General features: G+C 39.4%; 1 protein-coding gene across 20 annotated transcripts in view; it reads left to right on the top strand.

Annotated features, from left to right (window-relative positions):
* Positions 1–21,597, top strand: part of LOC103480667 (adhesion G protein-coupled receptor L3) — a 275,299-nt gene that overhangs the window by 159,892 nt on the left and 93,810 nt on the right. For 10 of the 20 annotated variants that reach the window (XM_017310504.1, XM_008435707.2, XM_017310509.1 and 7 more), the window contains 2 exons: positions 11,786–11,800; positions 15,547–16,356. In XM_017310504.1, the coding sequence (XP_017165993.1) occupies positions 11,786–11,800; positions 15,547–16,356 (825 nt within the window). The remainder of the gene's footprint in view (positions 1–11,785; positions 11,801–15,546; positions 16,357–21,597) is intronic. The other 10 variants (XM_008435724.2, XM_008435721.2, XM_017310505.1 and 7 more) reach the window with 3 other exon arrangements.

The raw sequence follows: 21,597 nt of genomic DNA, 5'->3' as shown, positions 1-21,597 counted from the left end.
CCTGACTCACTGCCTCAGCTTCCTCCCATGTGTGAAGGGGGGGGCCGCTAACGCCTCCTCATCACTCAGTGACAGCTGACCACTCCCCGGCCCACACAGCATGCTTTGATGACTGTGGCTTCCTGTCATATAGATGAACAGCGGTGCCGTGACCTGAACTTGCAGCGATGATTCTGTAAAATCTCAACTTTCTAATATGTGCTATAATTCTGGAGGTTTTTGAGTAAAACAATCCTTATTGTATTTATTCAAGTGAAATTAAATCCCATTTTTTCCAAAGACACCTTTAAACAAAACAGTTATGTACAATTGATAGTTAAAAATGTCCTAAAGCAGAACAGAATATTTAATGGGAGGGGTTCAGTTTTTTTAATGACTTTGACGTATATGTTGCAGTCGCACTATCATGCTGTTTGAAAGATGCTTGGAGAAGAACTGAATGATTGTTTTTGCCAAAGGGGAGCGATCATCGTCATGGTTGTTGCCGTCATTATCGCCAGCTTGATTGAAAGTCGACTTGAGAAAAAGGTTATGTAAAACCATAAAACAGCCAGTAAATGTTCCACAAATTGCGCAAGGTAAATAAATAATTCATCCACACAAGCCGTTGTTTTAAATTTTATTACAACTCTGTATGCTGACATCTGATCATAAAGTACAGTCACCCGTTAAATCATTCTGATGCACCATTGTGATATTTTTTTCCAGGAATAAATACAGTTGCTCTCACACACAAAGAAAAAACTACCTTTTGTAGAATAAAAACCTGGGCTTCCATTATTTCCAGTGTCTGAGCGATACACTGCAATAATCAGTGGGTTCCTAATTCCAGAAGCTGTGGTATACAGCAAAATTTCACAATTGTTTTTACTTGAAACGGAAAAGGAACATATTTTGCTACTCCTGATGAGATTCTCCAGGATTAGTATATAATATTATAAGTTTTAAGTGCCCATTATTCTGTGAAATGTCCTTATCTTTGTTCTGATATTTAACAAGTTGCACAAGAATGTTGAAATTAGCTCGTTAAATAGTTGGGCTATCTGCTCCGGTAACCAACCTCTAGGCAGCTGCTTAACCAAGCTTGCCAACCGTTGTTTTAAAGTCTAATTTGCAAGAACGGTTGGTGGCTCGCCTTTAAGTTTTAGAAGAAAACTTTTTCATTTTAATTCCAGACCACCTTAGTAACCTTTTTTTTAGCCAGCCCACCAATATTTGAGGGGGCTCTGTCACACTAATCTCCCAACAGTGGCAGGAACCTCCTTTAACTCCTTTAACTTTTGCAGTAGGAGAGCCGTGATGAAGATGAAAAGACTGTTTGAAATCAGACATTTTTTAAAAACCTTGTTACCTTGATACAGGCAACCTGCCAATGATTATTCATTATGTTTCAATATCCAGTCTTTGATGTTCTGCTTCTGTCTGCAACTCGGTGACCTGCGGTGATGTTTACCAGCCACTGACCTGAAAACTTAAACTTGTACTTTAATAGATGCTTACTGCATTCTGAAATGTCAGAATATATGTGACATGGTTGCAAAAGCGCTGGGACAAATAAAAGAGCAGCCCTCTTGAATGCTCCCGTTTCCTTTCGAGATCTGCAGGTTTTTCAAAAGAGAGAAGTCTGTCAGGTCTGGTAAGCAAGAAAACAACTAAACTAAAGTAACGACATGCAGCAAAGGAACCAAAAACAGCACTCCAGATGGCCTGTGGCCTCTGTTTTTGGAGTGCCTGCTCTAATCGCTGCGCTACGTGACGCTCAACAATTTTAACATTTATTGTGTCAAGACGACCTTGTAAAATAACTTGCTGCATATTTTTTATTTTTTTTTTTACCAGTTACTAACATTCTAAAAAAAATAGCCACGGTATTGTGGTTAAAAACGAGAGAAGTCTACAATTTGTGATGAATCATTTGACTTTTAGTCAAACTAACAAAACGTAAAGTGCACAAGCAAACTAAGAGCCTGACACTTTAGGGTAAAAATAAAAATAGCTGGCTATAAGGGCGATCTGCTAGACCCAGAATATATATTGGTATGAAAGTCTGTCAGTTAAGGTGACTTTTTTTTCTCAATAACCATGCACATTAATTGTAATGATTAATTTTAGGGAATAAACATATTGATCACTTGCAGTGCTACATTTATTCTGCAGGGGCAGCAGAACATGTGACAATCAGGTTAATCGTAATTTGAATTGACAGGTCAAACTTATGATCACCATATGAAACAATGTCGTCTAAAAAAAAAAAAACTCCAAAAAGTGTTCTCTCTTCACCTTTATTCTTATAAATGTCTGCAGTGAGTTCACACCACTTTTCTCGGGACAAGCTGCTCTCATAAGTACCAAGCAAACAGCAACCCCTTTCACCTGCCCAGAACGTCTCCCAACTAAAAAGTGCGACCTCCCAAAGTGACGGTTAATCCAGTCAGGCTGACCCGTCTTCAAGCAAATCATGTAGAAGTGCTGAAAAGAGTCTCAAAAGCCAATTTTCCCCTCCAAATTCCTTTCTTTGCCAAGTCTTCTTTCAGGTGTAAAACAGGACCTTTGATTGAAATGTGGCATTGAGAATGGTACATTAAGCAGTCAGCTTAGCATATTCCTTACTTTAGGCAATGTTGTGAACATAACAGCTAGCTGCTTCTGTGCTGAGCTGACTATGTGCACAATTTGGTCACTTGGTGCTCGATACTAGCCATGGTGTTGGTTGTTAGCTTCAAAAACATGTCAATACCTCTCTCAGCTAGTGCCAGAGTAAAGTATCAATTACAGGTTGTATTTACAATTATTGTAAATTATTGTATTGTATTTACAATTACAAACACTTCAGAAATTAGGGTAGCAAAGAAATTGCACTATGAATGCTAACAATAAATGTGTCTTTTAAGTCTGTTTTGTTTTTTTTCACAATAAAGACTATAAATTGGATGCTAAAGAAAAAAAAAAGTTACAAATAATAAAGTCAGTTTGATAAATGTTTGGTTTGGTTAGGTCAACAGAATTGTGAACCAGTATGGAGTTGGTTAAAACAAATTAAATGTAATTCAACTAGTTATTAAGGTTAATCGACAAAAAAACAATATGAATACTGAATAAAATAACTAAACAAATAAAAACAAATTGACGAGAAACCTCGACTAGTGGGTAAGTAAAGGGATAGATGGATTAATAAATATAGTCATATAACCAAATAACAAAAAACAAATAAGTGAATTAATAAATCAACACAGAAATATCTTAACTCATGGTTAATACATTAGAAAATACGTGGCTACAGGAATAGATAGATATCAGAGCAACCATAAATTGAACTAACTGAAAAAAAATATAAATGTCACATTTGTAAGAATCAGGAAGATCACTTTTATACAAGATTACTAAAAATGCAGTTTGAGTTCGTACCAGGTGGGATTTACAGTCCTCTTGAAGAAAAAAGAAATTTCCCTTGTTGAGAGGCGGCACAATTGCATGGTTAAGCAGTGATTACCAATGTGGATAAATAGCAGTGATAAAGGGGTGAATCTGGACACAGAGAAACTGTTCTCCCCCACTAATAGCTAAATAAGCGGCTGTAATCTATCAGGTCTTGATTTTCTAGCAGCTGCTCGACTATTTGCTAATAACATAAATACAGATTACACTCTCTTTTTTTTTTCTTGCAAAAAATCTGAGCAAATGGCGTACAAGCTGTAGAAATGTCTATAAATAATGTGATATAATACATTGCGAGGAAAGCGTTTTTTTTTTTTTCTTCTTCGTGTTTTTCTCCACGGGCTACAAACACACTCAGGAACCTGCTTCTCAAAGTGCCAAGTGTCGAGAATACAGCACTAATTAGAGACTAGTATCCTCAGGGGTTTTCTTTTAATGATCACCCTGTGAATCATAGCTCATTTACTATTCTCTTGTATTTCTTTATTTTATTGTTTTAATTCAACTTTTGCCATACTGCAAGCACACAGCGACATTAAAAGGTGGCCATACCCCGACCATTTTACACTTATAACATTTGATCATTTTGTTGACATTGTATGTGACAGATCAAAATGTAGCTGAATTCACTACATTTGTGCACAGCAACAAGGAATTCTGCTTTGGTTCCATTTTGCTCTAAATAAAACATTTTAAAAAAGGGATCATATAAATTAGTTTTTTTGCTTTTTTTTTTTTACAAAAGAGGAAGACTAGTTTGTTTTATTTAAATAAAACCCAACACAACAAGTTCATCAAAGCGTGTGCAATTTAATCAGTTTAACTTCATCTGTTCTGTGAGGGACTCAAAGATTTTGCTGGGAGCATCGGTGAACAAATGACACCAAGGATCACAACAGATTATAGGCGAGTTTAAATGAGTTAGTTTGTAAAACAACCTATCAAGGTTTGATCGTGTAACAAATGGCTGTTCAATCCATCATCTAAAATATGTTTGTCCACCTAAACAGACAGGCTGACAAGAAGAACATTATTATAGACGTAGTAAAGAGGCCCTTGGTTAATTTTTTTAAATTCTTGGAATAAAGTAACTGTTGCTAGATGACTTCAGGCTGTGGAGGTTGTTCACCTTACAGATACACATTCTACCAGAGAAGCAGTATGCTGCATGTTTCAGATGTGAAATAGTGTCTGAATTTCTTCCCCTGCACGTCATCAGATGACGTCCAGTTTTTTAGACACTGGTTCTTAAAAACTGGAATGGGAAACCTGCGACTTAGAGGAAAAACATGTACATGTGTTAGAATGGCCTAGTCAAAGTCTCAATATTGAGAGTTGGTGGCAGAAGCCTTACGATGGCTGTTTGCAGACACTCTGTCCAATCTAATTGAGCTCGAGTTTCTTGCTGCGGAGAATGGGTGAAAGCTTCAGTATCTGGATGTGAATGCAATTGCACAATATACTTGTTTTTTACTCTTATTAAAAGAAAAAAAAAATAGAAAACCATGTATCTATCTGTTTTTTCCCGATTCACAATTTCACACACCTTAGTGTCAGCCCAATAAAATACCTTAACACTGTTTCTAACAAGGTGTTTGAGCAATTTTGCATTTTCTTTTTCCATGAATCTCTTCCTGGTTTCAAGGTCTTTACAAATTGAGCCATATTTTAGGTGCTCCAGTTAAGTTATTACTGCTCCAGCTGCTGCCATGTTCCACTACAGCATCATTAATTGTGTTGCTCTTGGATTCCACATGTCATCTCACTCTCCACTGGTCAGCCCCTATGTGGCTCGGTTAGCATCTATTTCCTGCAGCCGTCCTTCAAAGCAAGACAAACTCAAACATGCAATCTCACAGGATGAGGAGATGCTTGCACACTGGCGGCAACCTGAATCGTCAAGGTTATAAGATGGCATGGTTCTTTTCCCCGCAGGGGGGATGGGGAGGTGGGACCAGCAAAAGCGACAGAGACGGAAAGTAGACGCCATGGGAAGGAGATTGAATAAGTGTTTGAAGGTAGCACAAAGAGAGCAGACAAGTGGTTGAAAAGAAAAGAGGGATGTTTAGAAATGGAACCTGTAATGATGGTTTGGGAGACACGAGTGCCGACCGAGGGAGATGATAGGGGGTGGGGAGGTGAGGAGGGGGGATAAAATGAGTGGGAATACAGAAGAGAGATGGGGGGCCCGCTGTGTCCTCCCCCATCCTTAGGCACATGCTATTCAAAGCCCTGTAATCTGTGTCATTAATTAAAAAGCTGATGGGATGGAGTTAAGGAGGAGGAGAGGGTGGGGGGGTCCACTCTTTAGCTCATTCTTTGAGACAGAAGGAAGGGCTGGGGAGTCTGAGGGGAGGGCGCTGCAGAAAATATTGCTGCCATTTTGCCATGAATCTCTATTAGTGCCTAATGATACCATTCTGATACCTCTCAACCATTAGTGTGAAATTGAGAAGCATTAATTATTCAAATGAAAATCCATACAGCTGCCGCTCACGTGACGAGGTCGGCGCACATCGGCGGCATCGGAGGATATTCAGTCGGAAGCAGATCGCACAAAAACTGACGGGAGGCGGAGGAGCCGTGTTTTTAGCTTTGTTTGCCTATCTACAGTTGATCCCAAAATTATCCCCTGAAGGATTTAGACGCATGTCTCCTAAAAGATGCAAACAATTTTGCGAAAGGAGTATCACTTTAAAAGAAAAGGTATTTCTTTATTTGAACATTGAAAATAACAACAATCTTCTAAAACCTTCTCAACAAGCAGTAGATTAATTGTGATTAGTATCACATGAATTAAATCCTTATAATTGCAGACCAGCTCTTGGCAGCTTCCCTCTACTAGTTTCACCGTTTATCTTCGGTAGTGAGCAGCAAGTTTTCAAGGTTGGAAAATTCATCTTATTAAATGCATCCTGCTTTTACTAGGTTGGACTGTTATATGTTTATTTATTTTCAGCAGAACAGCCTCAAGCCTTTGTTGCATAGATTGGTTTTAGATAATCTGCTTTAGTAAATGGCGCATTATCCTGAAAGAAGTAGCCATTAGAAGGTGGGTGGACTGGTCCAAGAGATGGACATGGTCAGCAACAATGCTTAGGTAGACTCTGTTAGTTGGTATTAAAGGGCCAGTGTATTGACAAAAAAAAAAATAAAAAATCCCCCATACCATTAAATCACCACCAGCTGATACAATACAGCCCATTCATTTTTGAATAGTTATGACTTTAATATCTGAACATCCTGTAGCTGTAAATGATACTCATTGAACCAGGTAATGATTTTCCAACCTGGGTGATCCAGGGCTGCCGTACCCTGCTTTTTCTATAGAGTGTTGATGGACACTTTTAAAAGGAAGTTAAGGACTTTTTTATTTCATCGAAGCGTCAGAGAGACTGTCGTATGTGGGGAAAAATCTCAATGGGTCATCAGTTTTCATACTCAGATCAGTCAATCTGACACCAGCAACCATGTCATGTTCAAAGTCACTCGGATTCTCTTTCTACCTCATTCCGAGGTTTGGTTAGAACTTTGATAAACCCTGTTCAATAGTTTTCAGAGGTTGAAACTTATTGAGTTTTTGCTGCTCTGTGATGGAACAATCTGCTTTTCATCTGCTGAACAAGCATACCTCATAAAGCGAACGGTGAGTGGATGTTGCACATGGAGTCGCAAACCGGTATTTTATTTGGACAGATTTTGCACATTTGTCAGCAGTGAGGAATGTCATGCGTGAACTCGGGAGCTGCTTCAGAAACTTTAGAAATTGCCTTTAAATAGTATTTCTAATCACAGCTGCTCTAAGAAATTAATTTGCATCTTCAAAATCTGCCAAAATCTGACAAAGCTTGGGACTTTCATTAGACAAAACAGGTTGGACTGGGCATCCTTTCTTGTTTGCTATTTGCACCAGTTTGAGCAAGATGTTGTTAGTCATTCTTGGCCAATCTTAAGATGAAATATCGTCAACGGTCTCATTCCTGTTGCTTTTGGCTATAAATAGGTAACAATCACTGCTGGTTATCTTTCCTCTCAAGCAAAAATGGAACCATTTTCTGGATTGAAGCAGCACCCACCTGGCCTTCCCACCACAAAAGCAGTTTGCAATCATTTGTAAAAAGGCGAGCTCAAGTAAAGCCTGCAGCTACTCGAAGCCCAAAACCTGACCAAACCTGACCAGACTGAATTTACGTAAGGACCACTTCAGTACTCAGGATATTCTACTCGGCTAATTTTCCCTAACGCTATTAAGTGTTTTAAATTTAATTGTGAGTAATGATGGACCGGTGAGTGATTAACCTTGGTCTCAATCTGTTATCATTACACAGATGTGTCTTCATCGTTTTCAACTATTTTTTTGCTTCCCAAAATTAAACCGAAGCTTTTTGCATCTGCCAAAGGGTTTTCAAAATGGTGAAATGAAATATTTTTTAAACATTCTATCAAATGTATGAGCGTGAAAGTAGATAAAGAATTATTTGTTAGAACTTCTGTAACTAGTTCTCAAGGACTTGTTTTGGTGAAATTATATTTTTTTTCTTTACTGATGCAGGAATATATCTGAAGTTGTCTCTTTTATTAGAAATATTAAGTGTTCTTTGAGTGTCTTTCACATACGAGACAGGGCACAAAAAAAAAAAAAAAAAGACAAGGAGTATTTGGGGGCGGGTGGCGGGGGGGCAGAAGAGATGAGGGAGCCAAGTGCCTTTCAGTGACTCAGTGACGGCCGTGACCAAAATCGTATTAGGGTCACAATAGAGGTGGTGGGGTGGAGTAAAAAAGCTTTTCAAATAAATCAATTCTGCCTCTTTTTTTTTTTCCTTTCTCCACCACTCCTCGTGTCTCCAGCTTGAGCAAAACGTGGACACGCGAGAGCCGTACTTCTCACTTATATTTCCGTCTGAGGAAGAAACATGATCGGACATGACGTGAACAAATTGCTCTGAATGCACAAACGGGCTGGCCGTGCTGCAACCCACCTTGGTGTCTTCCGGTCAAAGGAAGAGCCGGCGTTGCTGGACCAAAGCCCGGGGAGCGCTGTGTTTCCTCGTTGGGGGATTTCATCCACATCCTTTACTCCCTTTCTCACACCATCTCCCCCGGTGATTGCATCGTATACTGGCTTCTCACATCCCCACCACTAATGCCTTTTTTTATAGATCATTACCCCTGCTCTCCCCTCGTCACTGTTAGCGATCGCTCAATCAGAAACACAGGCCTCCCCCGTGGTCTTTGCTATGTGGCGGCTGCCCCGGGGAGGCGAGGAGGCGTCGATCAGGGCACGTTTAGGCTGTTTGCTTTGATTTGATGCATGGGGGTCCACATGCAGCTCCATGTTTAGTGAATTGTGCGCAGCCCTAAGCAACTGTTGCTCGTGCTAGCTGCGAGCTTATTGCGCCTAAGCGACGGCTCGAGTGCTCGCTGTTAATGAGGTGTCTCGCTGTACCGGTGCAGGACTTTATGATCTGACAAACGGGACAACTTGTTGAGAGGTTCTCCCTATTATTTCTCCCTCTTTTTTCCCCACTCGCCTGCCTGATTCTCTTCATCTCATTGGCCCGCTGCCTCGCAATAATATAGTTCTCATCTAATAACTTTCCCATCTTTTAAACTTCACCCTCCCTTCACCTAGCTGCTGACCTCCATGCCTCACTCTGTTGCACTCTCTGGAGGAGAGCACTCCTGTAAGCTCTGGTACCAGAGGTTAATCCTATCTTATTAGATGCTGGATTACTGGAGGGAAAGGAGCTGAACCCGCTATGCTGGCTGGATGCTAACCTGAACCTGTAAATGGGAGAGATAGCCAAAATGCTATGGCTGACTTAAGGGGCTTGTCTAAGTGACAGAGATCCGGCTCTTTGTTGTTACAAGTTTATTTCCATTTCTTGAGAGATATGTACGAGATTGTACAAGCTTTATCAAGAGGTGTTTTGGAGGGCATTGCCAAAGTGTCCATAGTATCCATTACCATTCCATGATGCATGGTTTTCAAAATAGTTTGCAAATAGAAACGTGAAATATGTGTCATGCGTCTCCATCCTCGTCCCTGGTGGTTCTACAAGTTACAACAGTTGCAAGATGCTATTTCTAAAGTATGTCTCTACAAGGTTTGCAGGTCTAAAGGCTGAAGTTTTTGTCGATTTTTCTCTGCAAAGTAACCAAAGGTTATTTAATGTCCTCAATGGGGAGGGGCAATGTGTCACAATGCCCCTCCCCATTGTGACACAAGTACATGTTTTGATATTACCCATTCTATTATATCTACGGCTGTATGTTTGTTGTACCGTTGAAAGTTCTGCCCCAACAGGGTTTTTTTCTTACTTTTAGCAGCATCTGACTTGTACTAAGGAAGTTAATATTTGTAATGTAACAAAATATGAAAAATTGCTTGTGCAAGACACTTTTTGTGTGGTTACCCACAGCAATCAGTTTTGACTTATTTCAAACTTTTTTCATTGAAATAACCCCATCAATGTGAACCGTCAGTGGTTGTGCACAATAATGGGGATTGTTTTAGTTCAGTAACTCTGAACTAAATTTGAATAAAAGTCTTTCCACACGAAGCCAATTAATGTATTCATTTATAGAAAAACATACTTTCACACCAAAAAATCCTTAAATAATTGTCCAAATCTTTAACAAAACATTTTATTTTCATATAACACCGTTTCTCGGTTTTCTTCTCTTTTTAAATGCAGGTTAAGCTCCTCATTACCTCTGATGAATGTGATTTTCTCTAATGCTCGAATCATAAGTTCAACTCTACAGACTCCTTTGATAAGTCCATGGACTTTATATTCCCTTGAAGCGTTTTGCGGATGAATCTGTGAGGAAGCATACATAGAGGCACCAGACTGATGGTTTTGCCCTGTTTAATATTTATTCTTCTCTATCATTCGGTTTGCACATGTTTGATTTGGAACTCTACATCTGGTTGTAGATAAATATTCCAAGACGTGTAAAAATCCTTAATATGGACAAATGGTTTATTGCTCTAACGTAGCTTCGCACTGAAAAAATTAGAAAATCCAGCCCTTAATTTGACTCAGTTTTTATTCAGTGGTGAAAATATTTCTGGGAACGATTGTATTTTTTATAAAATCCCCCTTGCAATCATTAATGTGACCCTGGCAAGTCCTGTGAAACAAAAGTAATAAAGCTTTTTTTTTATTATAAATTTGAGCAGTATTTATCTGAATTTTTAGATATTAATAATATTTCCCTGTTTCCTCTCGGGTAAACAAGTTACGTGACACAAAGGTGAAGTTGTTTTCGCCGCTCTTGAAATTAGAAGACATGTTCAAGAAAATCACATGGGTACGAGACAGTACCTACCTGCATATCCACTGTTAAAGTTAGAAGCTTGAAACATCTTGGAACTGCGATAAACGAGGCTGGACAAGACCACGCACACCAAAGAGGACGGTAAGGGAAGTAAAAAAAAAAAAAAGGAAGCAAATCTCCAAAGATCATTTACAGAGGAGTGCAACAAATGTTCTGGTGTGAGATTATTGATTTTCTGCGGCACCGCTAGGTTTTGAAGGTGCTGTATTCGAGTCAAGAATTTATTTTGTCAACTTCTGATGAGCAAAAAAATGTTTGCTGATTGACTAAAGAGAGAGAAGTTTATGTTTCAGTGTGAAAAAACATAACCATAAAAATGATGGAAATTATTATTATGTGCTGGTTAGCAGTCAAGTTGTACTACTCAATGTAAATGTAGACAAGAAGATCATTTGACAATAAGTTTTGCTCTTAAGTCGATGTTTAGACCTTTTCTAGCAACTGATTTTGAGACATAAACACTGATGAACTGAATCACCGTCCTTTAATTCAGATTAGAGAAAATGGCACAAAACCTTTATTTCCAGACAATAATATGGCATTTTGGAGGTCATCATGTCTCAATGAGAACTTTTTATTTTAAGATGATTTTTCAGTTTAACCAGGTGTGGAGTTTTGTGATTTTTAATTTCCCCCCCCCCCTGGGTCGTGTTCAACTGAGATTTAAGCAAGATGACTTGGAGGTCTTTAAAATCAAAACTTTAGACCATTGCTGTATTATTACATTACAGAAGCATTCCTTAATTTCATTTGAAACTCTTTAATATTCCAGATGATGCACAGTTTTATTGTTGTTTCTCATTTGATCTTGCCTCCTTTTCAGCAAGCATCTTCTCTGGTTTCATATTTTGCTTCTCCTCTGGAATCTTATAATCAAATATTTACTGGGGTTTTTTTTCTTCCACTAACCCAGTTCTTCTCTTGTTCTTTTATTTGACAGTTCCTACAGTAATTAATCTGTTCTCTATTTTTCTCTTTCTTTCTCCCCCTTCATGCCTAAAAATAGAAGTGGAACAAAAAGGTAACTAAATGCCAACAACTTTTGTTTTTTGTTTGTTTTTTTCACCTGCTTTTCCATTCTGTGCTTTTGCATGTTCTGGTGATGGGCCGCTGCAGATGGTTTCTGGCATTTTTTATATCGCTGTTGGTCAGTCGGGTTATATATGCACACTTCTGAAGGTTAACTGCATTCAACATCAATGTGACTCCCACTAATATTTGGTTGAAAGTCCCCTAGAAAGGAGAGCCAAAAGTCAAAGGTTTATTGTAGTTTTTAACAAATGTTTGGTGTTTGTGCACAGATCTAGCTTTTAATCATAGTTCTAGATAAGTCAGGCCATCCAGAGGGTTAATGATGGCCGACTTTATTGACTCCAACACTGTTTTTATTTTATATTTTGTCTTTTTATCCTCTTTAGACACCTAATTTTGTCCAATGTTTCACTTGTCTAGCTCTTGATTTGAAATGAAGTTATATTTTTTTGGTTTTGGGTTTGCTGTCCAGTTAGAGCACCTGATTTCTTGCGATTGAATAGTGTGAATCTAGTTCTCTATTTTTATTATTCCGTTCAAGTTGTACACTGAACAAGTACCATTTGGCAGTGAATCAGATTCCTCAGTATGCTTCAGCTACTCCCATGCTTAATACTTGGTGTTCTCTGGTTTGAAAGCCTCATCTTAAAACCTTCTTACCCGCTTCTTATTATTGTGGTTAAATAGCTTAACATTTTTCCTCATCTGATCCTAAAATATTTTCTGAAGAGGCTTTTGTCATATTCATGTAAGAAGTTGAACATTTCAGTGTGCATGGGGTGTCAAATTTGTCTGTTTAATTTGCTTTTCTCCTTCTAAGTCCACGTTAACGTACAATACCAAATACAGATGCACTTAAAAATGTTGGAATTTATAAAGTTGGCACCATAAAGCATCTGAAAACACCGTTAGACAAACTGCAGTGAAAATCTGTAGGTCTTATTTATAAGTTAGATTATTGCCACTTAAATCAACCTATAGAAATGAGATTCAACAATTCAAAACAAAAAAAAAAGAGCGAATAAACATCCAGCAAGAAATAGGAGCTTGTTGATTAATTCATTATACCTGTGGTTAAAATGCAACTTGCCAAGTTACATTTAACCAAATTTTAATTGGGGTGTGGGAGTTTATTTAGGTTTTTAACTTTAATATTGATCATGTGTGTATTAGAGTAAGTCAACAGGAAATCCAATCAACAATAATGTGTACCCAATTCTTACTTTTATTTTTAAATATTAAAACTACATGATCATCACAGACTTGAAAAACTGTTGAAACAAATCTCTAAAATTCCCAAACTAATACCTCCATTCTCCTGATTATTGTTCGCCTGAGCAGAACTTTAAATTCAAGAGTGAGAAAGTATCGTTTGATATAAAAGTTAAACATCTTCTCCCAAATTCTTCACGCTGCTGTAATTTTTAACATCTGCACATAAAATAGGTGATTCACATACAGTGTATGATAATTTCTGCACGTGAAAAATGCTGCTACAAGCCTGCTCCCGGTGGAAATCCCATAACGCCGACATGTTTTTATTCCCTGCAATAACGGAAAATTATTCCAACTCTGCTTTATCAGCTGCATACTATTAAAGCAGAAAGCTATATGGCATGATCAATAGCTTGTCCGATGGGCTGTCAGCATATTTCAGATAGCTCTAACGCGATGATGGCTATAACCTTCAGGGACTTGCCAGTCAATACAGGAGATAGATTATTGCAGTTGCAATCTTACATTATCAGCAGTGTATGAAGCTGGACTATATATTCTAAAACTTCTGAAATGAAACTGAAAGATTGAAGCTGGAGATGAGAGTGAAATCAAACTTTAATGGCTGGAGCAGGGAGTTTCAGGCTAATGTAAATATCTTCTTTTTTTTAATTTTGGCAAAAATAATAATGTCAAATATAAGTTGCTAAGGAAAAAAGAAAAACAAAAACATGAAAGCTACATCTGTTTTGCTCTTCTAATATCTTTCATGCGCAAACCTTCCATTTCTCCTGTCACATCATTAAAAAGCACCTTTATTCACAACCCACGTTGAGCCCAGAGTGCTGTCAGAACAAAGCATACAGACTCTGACCTCATAACCTAGCACGTCTTGAGTTTTTTTTTATTATTATTATTTTACTTCTCCCAAGCAGAGAAAACTGCTCCCTCAGCATTTAGCGGTGCAAACGTTGAGATGTGTGCTGAGGCTCTGTGTCACCGCGACGCATCTCGGCGCGTTTTTCACCCTGCAGGTAGACAACATGTTTAATCTTGGGAGATTACATAAAGGGGGGGGGGGGTAAAAAGGGGCCTCTGTCTTCCCCCGTCTCTTTCTCCCCCTTCAGAGCTGGCAGCTTGCGGGAGCTCCAAGCTGTCGGCGCTCTGTCAGGCTGCTGCCCCATTTTTACTCAAATCAGCCATCTCACCCTGCTCGCACACACTCTGGGCCCAATCGTGATTTCATTTCGCTATCTTTCTTTGTGTTGAATATTGTATTTATAAGTCTACATTTCAAAGGGTAATTTACTGTGACTTTGCAGGCATTGTAACTGAGAATTCAGATGTCACCTTTTAGAAAAGAGAAAATCACTACTGCCACAGTCCACAGTAATCAATAGCTAACTGAAATTGGCTTCTTTTTTTTAACAAATGGTGCTTTCTATTGACCATCCTTGGCTTTGCTTGATTAGACTGGAGCACTAACCAGTTTACATATGATTAGTGTGTGTGTGGGGGTAGGGGATGCGGGGAGGCTGTAAATCATAACTCCGATTAAAAACGTCATTCAGATGAAATAATGGAAAAGCAGTCATTATAGAAATGATGTCACAGTAATTCATTTATTTATTTTTCTTTTGATTTGTTTTCATTTTCTCAAAGAGCCTGCCTTGGCCAATAATTGCCACAGAGCCATTCATCAAAAATTTTGGGATGTGCGTGCTTGCTTAATGCTTTTTTTTTCCAAACTCCCACTAACAAGAAAGCAGAAAATTAAATGAAGCCATTACCACTTCCACTTTTTTGTGTATATTTGCTTGTGTAGATAAGTTGTTGCATGTAGACAAAGGGGAAAAAAATAAAATAAAATTTGTGGTTGTGTGTAGGCGAGTATTGGTGCATGCTGTTAGTTTTTAGCAGTGCCTCTGACTCCACAGTGCTCATCAAGTCAGGAAACATAACCTTCACTAAGTTTATTATCCTCTTCCCTTCAAACAAGTCAAATTTATTTAGCAATTAAGTCAATAATTTTTTCAAGGTCAGGGAAACAACCTGAACTGGAAATAGTCCTTATCTTGGAAAAATTAAACTCCACAAAATGTTAAGGCCAGTTATGAAATCCCTCTTATTGTGTGCTGTCAAATAATACTTTCCATGATTTATCAAAAGGTATTTTCAAAAACGGTTCCGAGCTTTCTAGCATTTTTTAGCATTGTTCACAAAAGTAAATTATTGTACTAACCACAAAACCCAAGGAACGCAGGAGGCATATCAGGGACAAAGTTGCGGAGACTTTTAAGCACGTTAGCAAAGAAAAAGCATAGCTCAACATCTTATAAAGATGATTAAAGATACAGACAGGTTAATCTGGAGAACACATAGATATATCTACAGTTCAGGCAAGAACATCTGTTGACACCATGGCTATAAATTAGAATGTTTCCTGTCTCTGTCTTTCATGTGTTTCAATTGAACTAATTCCTGGCAATGTAACTCTGTGATTGTCTTTCCCCACTTTTGGCTCCTCAGTATTCCTGTGCCCAGGGCTTCTGCGCAGGGTGTACCAGAGCGAGCACCTGTTCGAGTCAGACCACCAGTCTGGAGCCTGGTGCAAGGATCCTCTCCAGGCTTCTGATAAGATCTACTACATGCCCTGGACTCCCTACCGTACGGACACGCTGACCGAATACTCCTCTAAAGAAGACTTCATTGCTGGGAGGCCAACAACAACCTACAAGCTGCCGCATCGTGTCGACGGTACGGGCTTCGTGGTCTACGACGGGGCGCTGTTCTTCAACAAGGAGCGCACGCGCAACATTGTCAAGTTTGACCTGCGGACTCGCATCAAGAGCGGCGAGGCTATCATCGCCAATGCCAACTACCACGATACCTCTCCCTACCGGTGGGGAGGAAAGTCAGACATTGACTTGGCTGTGGATGAGAATGGACTTTGGGTGATTTATGCCACCGAGCAAAACAACGGACGGATTGTCATCAGCCAGCTAAATCCCTACACGCTGCGAGTCGAAGGGACCTGGGACACGGCTTACGACAAGCGCTCGGCCTCCAACGCTTTCATGATCTGCGGGATCCTCTACGTAGTGAAGTCGGTCTATGAGGACGATGACAACGAAGCAACGGGGAACAAGATTGATTACATCTACAACACCGAGCTCAGTAAAGATGGCTTCCTGGACATACCTTTCCCCAATTCGTACCAGTACATTGCTGCTGTGGATTATAACCCCAGGGACAATCTGCTGTACGTGTGGAACAACTATCATGTCGTCAAGTACTCGCTGGACTTTGGGGCACTGGACAACAGACTTGGTAAGAAAGCATTTTTATTCTTTCACTTGATGCAATAACTGCCACATCATTACAAACAGTGATGGTTTTTCATATGAACAGTGTGACTTACCAACCAAAGAAGACCATTGGTGGTGTGTTCAGGTACCCTGACTGGTTTTCTACCACGCAGACCACAATGATGTAAATAGTTTTGAACGAAGGCATTCATCACTCAGTTCTGCAATAATAAAGCAGTAATCAGTGTGAGATGCGACCAAATTAGCCTTGCAGTTTGAAGCCTTGCAGTGGCAATCAGTTGTTGGGTTGTTGGGTGTCGTCTTGCATATATACCCTATATTTATATATACATATATATATCTCTGTGTGTGTAAATGTATATTTACCTACATTAGCTCACAAAATCTTTAATCATGCAAATGACTTAATCATGCAAATTGAAGACAACTCCTGTGCTTCATTATCAGTATCACATAAGGTTGGCAAAACGTAAGCTGGGCCACATCTCTGTTTCCTGCATGCAGAAAAAAACACACACACACTCACACATACAGAGCAGTCATCCAGTTTGCCTTAAGGGCAAATTTGCTTTTCTGGATTAGGTATTCTAAGTTTGCCCTTGAAAATGTGTAGGCCTCATGTTCATCCCCTAGTAAAGCACCGTCATTCAAAGCCAGTATCATTTCAAAGTTTTCCTTAAAGTCAGCGCCATTCTTGAACACATTTATTAATGGAATGTTTTGATTTGTTTTAAAAGTTTTCTTTTTTTAAATTTTTTTTTTTTATCAGCCATGACTGGATTCAGGAGGCTGCCAAAATGCTTTTGTATTCATTTACTCCTGTGACGGCTGCTTTCTTTTCCCCCAATATCTAATGGACAATGACGAGAAAGCATAAGCAGAACTACGGTCATTTTTGACTGATGTCTCCTAGGGATGACCTCTCCCTGATTTGGACCTTCAATAAGCACTCAGGCAAAATCCTGTTTAATGTATGTTAGTGGGTTGCCTGCTCAGCCAAGTTGGGCTCATAGAAAAGAAGAATGACTTTTATTGCAGTGGTCCTTTAGTTTTTTTTTTTTTTGCCCAAATTGTTTTATGCCGTTGAATTTTCAGCTGCTCCAGGCCTTTGCTGTGTTTAATGTAAAGAAGAGACTGCTTAAAAGGCTTTTCTCGCTTCACTTTTGCCAAATGGAAATATAAACTATGAATTTAACGTATTTAAACGTCTTCAACATGGAATTGCGATATCTGTTTTGAAAAATGCTGTTTAGTCTTTCTACTTCAGCTGATAATACCGGATGTTGATTTCAGTTGCTGTTCCCAGTGTAAAGAAGAAGTTGACATTTTCACCCAGGTTTAATAAATCTTTGTGCTCTTATACAAGCCATACTCACAGCTCATCAAATAACACTGTCCGGATGTTAAGGTGAAAAAAACCCACAAAAAAACCACAACTCAAATTTGCACAATGTTCTTACAGCAACATTTGTAAAACTTTCTTGAGAAGTCCAATTTCCACACTCTGTTGTTCTTTTTATAAACCGGAGCATGTTGGGAGGCTTATAACAGAAAAAAAAAACACGAAACCGTTTTGACACACCAAGGTAATTCTTTGTGCTATCTCATCAACAGCTCTAGTCAAAAATGTCACAAGTTATTTGACTGTGAAATCCCTACTCCTGTTTTTCTTCTCTGGTGCATTTTTATACCTGCGAGCTGGCAGGTGAATTTATTTCCCTCAGCTGACTTCAACTTTTTCCTCAAAATTGTTTTTTTTCCCCTTCTTTTTTTTTTTTTTCTTATACACTGTGCCACTTTAACACACCTTATAATATATTCATTCATTCAATACCAGTCCACAGTGTTTGGTTTTGAAGATATACAGCTCCTGTATTGTAATATGTTGTGGTTAAAGAAAGCGAAATAGCATGTGCTTCCCAGTTTGAATCACTCGTCACCTTTTAACAGCGATAGACATTTTTTACAGACACACTAACATTCTGCTGAAAACGGCTTTGCTGCTGTCACTGAATAGCCTCCCCTCTAAATAGCCAGCTGCATAAATATAGATAGTAAGATGTTACATTAAGTAGATGGATGGAGTCGGAAAACAACTATAAATGTCAGATAAACATATTAGCCAGGAAATGAGAAGAGTGATTGATTGGACTCTGATATGATGAACCCTCCAGTTTGAGCCACTTTCAGACGTATTCCAAGTACACTTAGTGTTGTTAACTGTGGACATTATCTGCACACTTATCTCCCTAGTTGCCTAATTTTGAAATGGCAGCCCAATTACAACTAAATTGTTTGAAGCAGCATCAGTTGTACCACTTCGCTGCCCACAAATTAGTCTGTATTTTGCAGCTTTGTCATAATGTTTGTTTGCTGCCGCGCTGGCGATGCAAGGAAATCGGACAGCGCGGAGCTCAAATTTCTGATGCCGCTATTCAAGAGGAGTTTAAGTGAAACCACTTATGTGATCGTTTGGCCGTGTCACATTGATTCAGCGAGCCCAAATTTCGGCCCGGAAAGAGCCAACGGTCCAGAGAGTCTGAAGTTAATGTAGCGTCGTCCTTTTTGCTGCCAGCACGAGCTTGTGAAATTTGATGCGGTGTCACGATCACAGTGCCTGTTAACACTCACAGAAAGGTGTTGTTCCCTGATCGGGCTAACACTAGCTCATTTCCTCTCGCGCTCTGCGTGGCGTGAGCACATGGCTGACCTGCGACATCAGTGGAGCGCGGTGGATGATCGGCAGAGCAGCAGAGACGAGGCCAGATCCACAGCTGAGGCCAGTGCTCCACAACAAGAGGAGCAGCGCAGCACAGCACATTGCTCAGGTGTTTGGCTCAGGCTTTGTGATGATGTTTGCAATGACCAAAACATAGAATGTGGACATTAAAAAAAAAAAGCACTGTAAAATAACAAAATCAGCCACTATTTAAGACAGTGCAGTAACGTGAAGATGTATTTGAATTAAACTGAGTAAATATAAACACAGTACCCCAATTATAATTTCATGAAAATGAAAAGCATTACATTAATTTTATCAAGTATTGGTGAAAAATTTTCCAGGCCTCTTTTACTTGTTCCATTAAAAAAAAATAAAAAATTAACAGGAAAAAAAAAATCAACATTTGAAATGATGAGGAAAAAACCCCCCAAAATGAATGTTCATTTGAAAACATCTCCAAATGTTTCACACTCATTGCCTTTTGGGGCAGGCTTGTTCTATTACAACAGATGAAGCTCATTGTTTCTCACCTGTCCCTGACCTCATTCTCCATGCAATGTTCACCTTTTTTTCAATTAATTCTCACCCCTTCCGTGTGACTCACCTCAGCCATGTCCTTCGTGAAGAGCCGCGCTTCGATTGTTTCAGAGCGTCAGACCTCTCTGGACTGCAGGTTTGAGAGCCGAGTGGAATTGGTGTTGAAGCTTCAAGTGGTGGAAGTGATGGGCTCTCGTCGTGGCCTCTGCTGAAAAGAAGAAGAAAAAAAAGATCAACAACTAGATTTTTCTTGTCATTTTGGCAACTTCTAAAAATGTTCGTAATGTAGAACATGTTCATAACCAAAGTTTGCAACATTACACAGCACTGATCATGTGAAATTGTGTGTAAGCTTAAGTGCTTTATGGTAGAAATGTGTAGCATTAATTCTTATTTATCACTTAAATTTTGTAAGAAATACTACCGTTGGGAGTAAATAGATATTTAGTGATATATTATTATAGACAGAGGTAAATATTCAGTGAGCTACAGTCATATGTGCACCACATATGTCCAAGATGTAGAAGGAGGTCATTTGGTCAGATGAGATTAAAACAGAACATTACTGAAACTAACCAGCATCATTCTGTGGAGTTGCTTTTTTTTTACTGGCTCTAGTGGCCTTTATTTGGTAGTGAATTGACAGGAAAGTGGGTATTAGAGTAGGGGGAAAACATACAGCAAAGGTCGCCAGGCCGGGAATCAGGCCGGGAATCAAACCCGTGACGGCCACGTCAAGGACTAAGGCCTCCATATGTGGGCTGTGCCTTAACCACTGTGCCACCACAGCAGGTGTTGCTTTTCTTCTGAGGTGAACGTTCATATTCTGAACATCCAATTAGAGCTACGAAAGAACGGTTGAGATCACATACAATACCCATGTGTTAGAAGATTAAAATTTGATAAGTTTAAATCATTTTAAAACGATCATTTTTTTTTTCCCTTCTGGACTGCGATGTTCTTTTCTTCTTTGACGGTCTTTGAAATGGTCTGATTCTAATTCTGCTTGAGGCCAGTATGAATTCTAGAGAATTACTTTGCTGATGGGAAAAACTTTTGAACTACTACTTTTTTTTCTTCTTTTTTTTCTTCTTAGCTTTGGTTAGATTGTTTTGTCTGAGGCTTAGATTTGTTTGAATAACCTACGTGTTGCTTGTCAGAATGAGCACGGGGTGCATTGTAAAGACAACAGCAGCCGCATGAGATGATCTTCCTCGGTGTCTGTCACCTTTTGTTGCCGTCTGAAGCACTGATATTGTTTTGTAAGATGAGAATAGAAACAGTTCCTTCCCACCCCCTGCTCTTTGTCTGTCAGCCAATATGCGAAAATGTCAGTTTAATTCAGCCTTATTTTCCCCAAATCTTATGATTATTTACCAGAATTAGAGTTTGAGATTATTAAATCTCTGTTAGTGTTGTCCTTGTCTGGGAAAGACTATTTCGGAGTAACCTGTCTCCGAGGCACCCTTGTAGGAGTTCCTCATGTCTGTGCTAGGATAATCTTTTCATTGACTCATGACTGGTGCATAGATCGGGGCACAATTAGTATCACGGATACATTCATTGTCTGGCAGTGTTGTAATTTTGCCACGTGTTGCCATCTGTTCAGGGCACGCTGCCAGCGCTCACTGGCCTGGAGGGAGCCGCCATAGCTGGCTCGCCGACCTTCATGCCGAAAACAGCCAATGTTTTGGATGCTCTGGCCCGTCCTGGCTCGGTTTGGATGAGCCTGACACATGCTAAATTGATTAAGAGCGTCTGAGCAGTAAATGCCCATTGGCAGAATCGCTGCAGAAAACCTGAATATGACTCAGCGTGCTCTGAAAGCCACAAACTGTCGCCCCTTTTCGGCTTCGTAGATGCACACGGGGGCACGTTTTTCCATTAGCTGCCGTTGCTTTCGGTTCAACGCTATCACGCGCGTTCAAATGCCGCCCTGCAGTTGCTGTGGGTTTGTCTTGTTTACGGGACCTCGAGGAATAT

Source organism: Poecilia reticulata, linkage group LG18 (assembly GCF_000633615.1).
Source record: "Poecilia reticulata strain Guanapo linkage group LG18, Guppy_female_1.0+MT, whole genome shotgun sequence".
Lineage (NCBI taxonomy): Eukaryota > Metazoa > Chordata > Actinopteri > Cyprinodontiformes > Poeciliidae > Poecilia > Poecilia reticulata.
The sequence above is the reverse complement of the archived record's forward strand: the minus strand, read 5'-3'. Positions and strand labels throughout refer to the sequence as shown.